Source organism: Elaeis guineensis, chromosome 3 (genome assembly GCF_000442705.2).
Source record: "Elaeis guineensis isolate ETL-2024a chromosome 3, EG11, whole genome shotgun sequence".
Classification (NCBI taxonomy): domain Eukaryota; kingdom Viridiplantae; phylum Streptophyta; class Magnoliopsida; order Arecales; family Arecaceae; genus Elaeis; species Elaeis guineensis.
The window spans coordinates 121,653,518-121,661,898 of NC_025995.2; the positions used below are offsets into that span (position 1 = coordinate 121,653,518).

Genomic DNA, 8,381 nt, shown 5'->3' on the forward strand with positions numbered 1-8,381 from the left:
GGAGCATTTGTCCATATGGTGATTCGCTGTAGTATAGTTGGAAGACAGTTAATGCTGAGCTGGATGACAGCTGCTAGATAACCGTCTGCATTCTGACGGTATATCAGTATTCTACTGATGTGACATAGCTTAGATCGGCAACAAGCTGAACTGAATATCTTGTACCCCTTTAATATCTTATACTTACATCAGTTAAAGACCGACGTAATTCACCGCAGATCAATAAAAAGCTGAGGTGAGTATCATACTTTAAAAATAGCTCTGTCTTAGTTAAGTCGATCAAACGACAAACTGAAGAATTAAATCGATAAACGATCGATATGATTTGGAGAAATATTTATGACTCAGATAATAATCTCTCACCACGTATCTGGATGATAATGCCGGATGATATATACCAACAAGGTGCATTATCCTATGTGCAACCGTAAGCCCTAATATGCATGTGCAAGTATGACAAAATTTATGGGTCCACTTTCAGAAAAGACAAATGAAGAGTAATGGCGGAAAAATGCAACCTTCGATAAAAGGGATCAAACTACAAATGCTGATGAATCAGCACGAAGAGAAAAAGGATTGCATGATGTAGCTTCATGAGTGCTTAGCACATATCCACTGCAAGCATATCATGCACTGGGGTGGAGTTCAGATATTACATGTGCGGTGTATTATGATGCTATCCACATCTATTATGCTATTTTCTAAAATAAGATGGCTCCAATAAATTATGTATCTTCTAAATTATAAATTATTGATATATTTTTTTTAAATTTTAGTATATACATGTCAGTAAACATCATCAATAATTATCTAGTTTGCAATATTTACAACATCGATCTATAGAAAAGTGGTGGCATTTAATCATACCACCTTGTTTGTACGTAATCCATCACCCATGCATTAGTAAAATGGTGTTGCTTTTTTTTTTTCGGTAGGAAATAAAATGGTGTTGTTACTTAAATTACATACAATGTGCCCTTATATGGTGTCAACTGCTTGAGTAAATAGCACTTGGCATAATAGGTAATGGCCGGATGTAGTTTGGAAAAAATGCATGAAAAATAATTATTTGTAATAAATACTGACTTACCACGTTGGCAAAGTCCTTTGTAGTTGTACCCAGTGGATTGGGACCAAATCCCGCATTATCATGAGCAGGTTGTCGTAATTTTCTTTAACCTTTTTTGCATTCATAATGGGGACAACAAAAAAATGAGTTGGTTAATTATGAGATAGATAGCGGACTTGAGACATCATAGCAGGAAGAGGTGGACTGAAAAATATCACATTATAATTGTAGAAAGGGACTTTAATTAGTGGTAGAATTAGACCTTTCATGTATATGAGAGGCTCCCTGCCAATGATGCTTTTATAAACATAAATATATATTTTGTCAGTCATGATAAATAATATTCTGAAAAAACTACTTCAATACAATGTCTATATACTCTTGTTTATAAGGAAACAAAATTATCCTATGTTACAAAAATACATAAAAAATTTTATGTCATGATGATTATAAAATTCTACTTAACTCTTCCCATGTTAGCATATCTATAGAGATGCCGAAGTACCCCCAATTCTATGTTTTGTTTGTCTCTTATGGTTGGCTTTGGTGGATTTCTCTTAGTTTTATGTATGCTATGGTTGCTTTATTTGAAATCATTCTTACTATACTATTTATAAATAAAAAGGCTTATAAAGGAAACTAGTCCCAAGTCACATAGATTCCATGCAAGTACCATGATAAACCATTGTCCTAAATGTTTGAGTTCCACTTATAACATGTCTATAAATCCTTGTAAGTACTAATGTTGTGAAGGTCCATTAGAGAGTATATTTAGTCACACATCAGCTATACATCAGATAGATATTGGATATTTTTACAAGGTTAAGAATCTTAAATAACATTTTTCGATTTGTTTTTTTGAGTTAGATCTTGAATTATTATAAATAGTATCAAATCTAACTTGACTTAAGGTCGTGTGGACTAGAGAATACTGCACCACATATTCATTTGGGCTAATCAGAAGGCAGATTATGATACTTGTGATTGAGATTTGTTGTATTGATGGACGGATTTGGATTTTTAGCTTGATAAGCATGCCAAGACTTAAATAAAGAAGTATGTAAGAACCCTTAGCCTGCTAAGAAGGATTAAGCATGTCTTTAGTGAAATTTAAATAGTAAACCCTAGTTTAGGATGAGCAATATGAGGATCTTAAATGCTTGATATTTCAAATAAATAAAGTTGTCTATATAAATTAATGAAGAGTTCACGTGAAGTTTTGCGGCATTGATCCAATTTGGATTGTTGCCACCAATGTAAGCAATTGATGCAAGTTCCAAAGCACCTTGCAAAATAATAATAATAATATATTTTTATATAATATTTTTTAAAACTGTGTTATTGAAAGAATACTTTTGCTAGTAACAAGCATACGTGTATATCCATACATTTATATATATGTACATATATGATAATAATAACAATAATAACAACAATAATTTATTTTATTATTATTATTATCATCATTATTATCATTGGAGTGTAATAGTCCCGACTGATTGATAGCTACATCTCCATTTTTTTTTTTTCTATTATTTATGGGTATATATGACAAAGTCACCAACATCTCCGGCCGGTTTTATAGACGACAAACATCCACGTTCAAGAGAATTTTTTTAGTTGTACTACTATGTTCCTCGCATCAACCACGAAGCAACCAAATGCGCTCCAAGTAGAAGTTTTGGGCATTTTTTGGAGAACAAAATGAACACCCATCATCGGATTCCAACGACGGACATCCGAATTCCCAGTACCCACTCCTTTGTTTCCCGTATCCATTTGCATCATTTTGTGGTGGAGCGTGTGGATTGTAAGACATTCCTATCGGTAACCTTCATGGAGGAATTAAAATATGCCTTCAATTTTGAAATGGTCTCTGATGAGCTGGGAGGGCATGCCCGCTCTCCCCCATATGGCGATAAATAATTACATTGGAAGATGAAAGGGCCAGAAAATGACAACAGAAAGCATAAAAAAAATGGTCTATTCCTTCCTTGGATTGAAAGGAAACAAGGCCCAAAAAATTCAACAAATCCGGTTGCCCACGAGATTTCTGTTCCATTGATGTTTGGCATGCTTTATTTATTAGCATTTTAAGCTTAATCGTTTATTATATCTCCTCTATGAATCGTTCTTCGCCTATTTTAGAATGTTCTTAATTTATTTTCTTTGCATTCTAAATCGTCACGGATGCAATAAGTTCATAAATTTTCAAAATTACAAAATACTTTCATCTCTGCCATGCCAAAAGCAGCATGGAAGTAATAAGTGGATTCAATTGAAGTGGACTTCATACCTTCCTTTTATACCATTTTGAATGGAGCCAAACCCGGCGTGACAGGTGCGGAGGAAAAAAAAAAAAAACTCTTACTCTTATTCGACTTTATTTGCTTCATCAAAAAAAAAAAAAAAAAAAAAAAAATACAAGCCATATGCTTCAGTGTCCATGATTTCACGTACTACTGGTGGTGGGCGGGCTGGTGGGCCCCTGCATTGAGAACTCAACCTAATCACCACTCCATCAAACTCGTTCAAAAAATGTGGGGAAAACTAAAATTAGGCATGCGATTTCTATTGTTTCATCACTTTTTTTTTCCTTTTTTTTTTAAAAAAAAAAGTTGTTTTAAGAAAAAATAGTTAGACATGGGCATGTCGACGGCTAATTCAATCAATGAACCAATCATTTTAGTGTGAATGTAAAAAGCTGGTGCCTTGCTTTACCACCACTCCCAATACTTTTCCCAGCGACAAATAAATCAAGAGTCCATCAGTTCGCTTCGCTGCAATCATCCCCTCTTTTACGCCACTTTTGTCCACCTAAAAGCTAGGATACGAAACCGAAGCCACCAAGGAAGTTAGTCCACCACCAAGTATGCATTTTGTGGTGGCCACTGCATCATCTTCTGTGTATCAACACTGCATGATTGCATGTGCGCGAGCTGGCCATACATTGTATGGGTGACGGTATACATTATTCTTCCCACTGGTACTGTGCTGACAATAATAACAACTGATATAAGATATTTATGATGACAAGAAAGAGACTTGGTGTTATACAGTATATGAGAGATTATATTATAGAAGGAGGGAGAGGGGAGGGAAAGGAATTTCTAGATAGGCGCAGGGAACAAAGGAAAAGACAGAAAGTGCAACGTCACAGTAGGTTGTAGGGTGAGTATTGAATGAGTGGAGGATTGCACATTTGCTTGCTTCCCTCATCCACATCGACCCCCCCCCCCCCTCTCCTCTCTTCCTCTCCCCCCCCCCCCCCCCCCTCCCCTCTCCTTGGGAAGAAATTCCCCTCAATTTATTTCGCTCTCTTCATTTCGTTTTGTATGGAATTTTTGGCTGGACATATATATATATCCGCTTGGTCAGTTTTCTGGTTAGGATTTCAGGGTTCTGGTCTTTGGTCAGTTGGTTTTGTTTTATTTGTTCATTTATTGACACTTCGATGTAAGTTTTAGATGTTCTTCGTTTGAGGTAGGAAAGCATATGTTGTCGTGTCCTGGAATCTGGTCTTAATTTCCTTTTTCCCTATTTGATGTGGTGATGAAAGGTTTGGTGCACTTCCATTTGCTGGTGCCATAAAGTCTTCCTCCCATCTTTTGTTTTAATTTTCGTTTACTGGAGTTTTGTTTTCAAAACTTTTATGGTTCTATGTTTTGAATCTGATGGGAATTCATCATCCAGAGTTCTCTCTCTTATTTTCCTTGATAAATTATATTTGAATCACATGTGGAACATGGGATAACCCTTGGAGATGCATGTCAGACCAGTAAATGATGACGCTCCTTTTTGTGAACTTTGGAATCCATAGGGTTTCTTTTTATCAGATGAGAGGAAACAAATAGATCTGCCTTCAGTACTCGAGCTATTCATCAGCCTCAGCCTTTCTTTCTTTCCAAAAATTGTTCGAGGGTTCTCCACTCAACAGTAGACTGAGATGATTAAAGGGCTTCCAATTCAGCAGCACCAGCTGGTGGAGGAGAACATGTCCAATCTAACTTCAGCCTCTGGGGAAGCCAGCGTCACTTCCAACCAGCAATCCTCCTTTGCCTCCCCAAACCCAGCTCCAGTGAAGAAAAAGAGGAACCTCCCGGGAAACCCAGGTCTTACACTTATCCTAACTCAATTGTCTCAAATTAGTGTTAGCTATCATGTTTTCTTTTGCTTTAATCCAGTCATTAAATATATGTGGAAAAATTCCATTTTCTTGGTGTTTTTTTTTGGGGGATTGGATCTCAGACCCAGATGCTGAGGTGATAGCACTGTCCCCCAAGACCCTGATGGCTACCAACAGGTTTGTGTGTGAGATCTGCAACAAGGGGTTTCAGAGGGATCAGAACCTGCAGCTCCACAGGAGGGGCCACAACCTCCCATGGAAACTGAAGCAGAGAAGCAGCAAGGAGGTGAAGAAGAAGGTGTACATCTGCCCGGAGGTGACATGCGTGCACCATGATCCCTCTAGGGCTCTTGGGGACCTTACTGGAATCAAGAAACACTTCAGCAGGAAACATGGGGAGAAGAAGTGGAAGTGTGACAAGTGCTCCAAGAAGTATGCTGTTCAATCTGATTGGAAGGCCCACTCCAAGATCTGTGGCACAAGGGAATACAGATGTGACTGTGGTACTCTCTTCTCAAGGTAGCAAATACAACTAAACTAAATTTTAGATTTAATAATAGTAATTCCCTAGACATGAAACATAAAGCTAGCGCTGGAAAAGGAACACTTGAAGCTAAGCTTTCATAATTCAAAAGGTAAACAAAAAGATACTGCACTAAACCCATCAAGCTAGCATTCAATGCTAGCTAGCAAACCAAAAGTGCGAGCTAGCAGGCTGCTATGGTAGTCATAGCCACTTCTATTGGGTTTGGGTCATGGTGGATAGCAGGAGAATGGAAAGTGGAAACATATCGGCAAAATGTCCCCATGGATACAGAAACCCAGATCCTGAAGGCATAATATTTTTTCCCCATTCGATTTGTTTTCATTTCTTTCCTTTTTTCACCTTGGTTTCTTTTTGGAGTTATGTAAGCTTTGTTGAATGATGGTTCCCCTTTGTGATTTTTGTTCTTTTTGTGTTTTTTGTTTGCGTGTTCTTGTTGGTTACTGTTCTTGATGGCAGGAGGGATAGCTTTATCACCCACAGAGCCTTCTGTGATGCATTGGCAGAAGAGAGTGCAAGGGCCATAGCAGCAAACCCTCTGGCTAACCACACCTCGCTGCTATTCTCTCAGCCCACATCATCCCGTGACCCCTCTCCACTTCCACACGCTGCCCTCCAAACCCAGTTCCCTCACCTGATGAGACCCACAGAGGCCAACACCAACATCACAGGCAGCCATGGGTTACAAGAGCTGTCACTGAAAAGAGAGCAATACTTCAGCATGAGACCAGATATCCCACCATGGCTGGCTTGCCAGGGCCCCACTTCTCTGAACCAACTAGACTTCCATTCCTCTATCTACTCCACTCTCTCCACAAGACTAGAACAGCAGTATTCTCATGAAAACCCAGCTGGCCCTCCTCCACCTCTCCCCCCTCCTTACCAAGGGCCCTCAAGTGCTGCCTCGTCTCACATGTCAGCCACTGCGTTGCTGCAAAAGGCAGCCCAGATGGGTGCAACCGTGAGCAGACCTCCACTCCATGATCAAATGGCAACTCACACGGCCAATGCTACTGTTGGCAATACCACCACTGGCTTTGGCCTTGGCTTGTCCTCGCACCAAGAGATGGCTGGAGGTGGTGCTGGTGGTTTTGGACATGGATCAGCACCTCCTCTTCTCCAAGACATGATGATGAATTCCCTCCCTACGGCTCCTTGCTTTGGTGGGTCCTTCGAGGAGGCCTTCGGGGGGATGCTTGGAGCCAAAAGGGAAGAGAACAGTAAAGTGGAAAGCATCGCAAGAAGTCATGGAAGGAATGAGGAAGGAGGAAGTGGTGGTGCTGGTGGTGGTGGAAATGATGGGTTGACTAGAGACTTCTTGGGCCTGAGAGCATTTTCCCACAGGGATTTCATAAACATGGCTGGGCTCAACTCTTGCATGAGTTCTTCCTCATATGAGCAGCCCCAACAAAATAAGCAGCCATGGCATGGTTAGTTACTCCAAGGAAAGTGGTATGAATAGGCTCCAAATTTCAGAATTTTGAAGGAAAAAAGAAAAAGAAAAAAAAAAAAAAGCAATGGTAACTATTCTTTATCTAGTTCTTATCTTTTCTCTTTCAAAACCAAGGGAGGAAAGCTTGTCCCGCATCTCTATTTTTGCTGTTGAATTCACTCATAAGTGAGGTTGCTATGGCACTCTAGATTTGTTGTTGAATGAATGTTCTTATTATCTTCGTTCTTGTAATAATCCTTTTGACGTGCTCCCCTATCATAAAGGTAGATCCTCCTTGTAATCAGTATGGAATAATGGAAATTTTTAACTCGAACTGAAATAGAGTTGACAATAGAGGTACAAAAGATATATTAGATTTACTCTTTTTCCTCTTATAATTAGTAGTCATCATTGATCAAAATGTTAATCAGTAGGTATCACTTTTCCGTCTTTCTTTTCTTTTTCTACTGTTATATTTTTTTGCTCGTTAATTTTATTGTGAGTATCCATAGCTTGGGAGGAAACTTTACAAGCTGTCCACATCGTATTCGATAAGCACATCTTTCATACTCTTCATGTTTTAGTTGTTGAAGAGTGTACAAGACAGTATTTAGAGCCCTAATAACACTGATAATATGCGACCACACCACATCCATCATGCACTCAAGGTGAGAGCTTTTAAAGCTTCTTAAGGTGTATTCCGGCCGTTAAATACTAAAAAAAACCCGGAAATTGGAGATATGATTAATTATTATTGAGCAAAAGGAACAATCAATTATTTTAGTATCAAAGTGGTTGCATTATTGTATTTTATTATTTGTTCTGCTCCTATCTTTTTGTGCATTTTTGTCTCATATCATTTGGTTCGCGTAAATGGAAATGAAAAGAAATTGAAAGGCCTGCTGCAAAGTAGGGCATATAAATGGATCACCAGGGTATGCTTTTGAGATGATCATGGTAAAAAGGGTTTGCAGTATGAAAAGAAGTCAATGATTAGAGAGGCGACTGCTGGATATGCCCTTCTTCTTTCTCTCTCGTGACACATTGGGCACGTGTAAAGAATGACGAGGCGGGCCAGTGGGGCCTCATATATTGAGACATGGTTCACTCATGCGCTTGGCATTTCAGCATATATATGCATGTTGCAAGATCGGCAGCTAGCGATCAGCTTATACTAATCCAGCATAATATATATGGTTTTAGTGTGAGG

The 8,381-nt window shown here is 38.8% G+C and overlaps 1 protein-coding gene across 1 annotated transcript; it reads left to right on the forward strand.

Annotated features, from left to right (window-relative positions):
- The first annotated feature begins 4,335 nt into the window (after positions 1-4,335).
- LOC105040447 (zinc finger protein GAI-ASSOCIATED FACTOR 1) lies at positions 4,336-7,505 on the forward strand. Its single transcript, XM_010916975.4, has 3 exons — positions 4,336-5,181; positions 5,318-5,714; positions 6,199-7,505. Exons 1-3 carry the CDS (start codon positions 5,016-5,018, stop codon positions 7,172-7,174), a joined length of 1,539 nt encoding a protein of 512 aa, XP_010915277.1. The 5' UTR covers positions 4,336-5,015; the 3' UTR covers positions 7,175-7,505.
- Positions 7,506-8,381: the final 876 nt, after the last annotated feature.

Coding starts and splice junctions, on each gene's coding strand:
- LOC105040447 (XM_010916975.4), top strand. CDS start 5,016: ATGATTAAAGGGCTTCCAATTCAGCAGCACCAGCTGGTGGAGGAGAAC. Junction 5,182..5,317: donor GAACCTCCCGGGAAACCCAG/GTCTTACACTTA, acceptor ATTGGATCTCAG/ACCCAGATGCTGAGGTGATA. Junction 5,715..6,198: donor TGTGGTACTCTCTTCTCAAG/GTAGCAAATACA, acceptor TCTTGATGGCAG/GAGGGATAGCTTTATCACCC.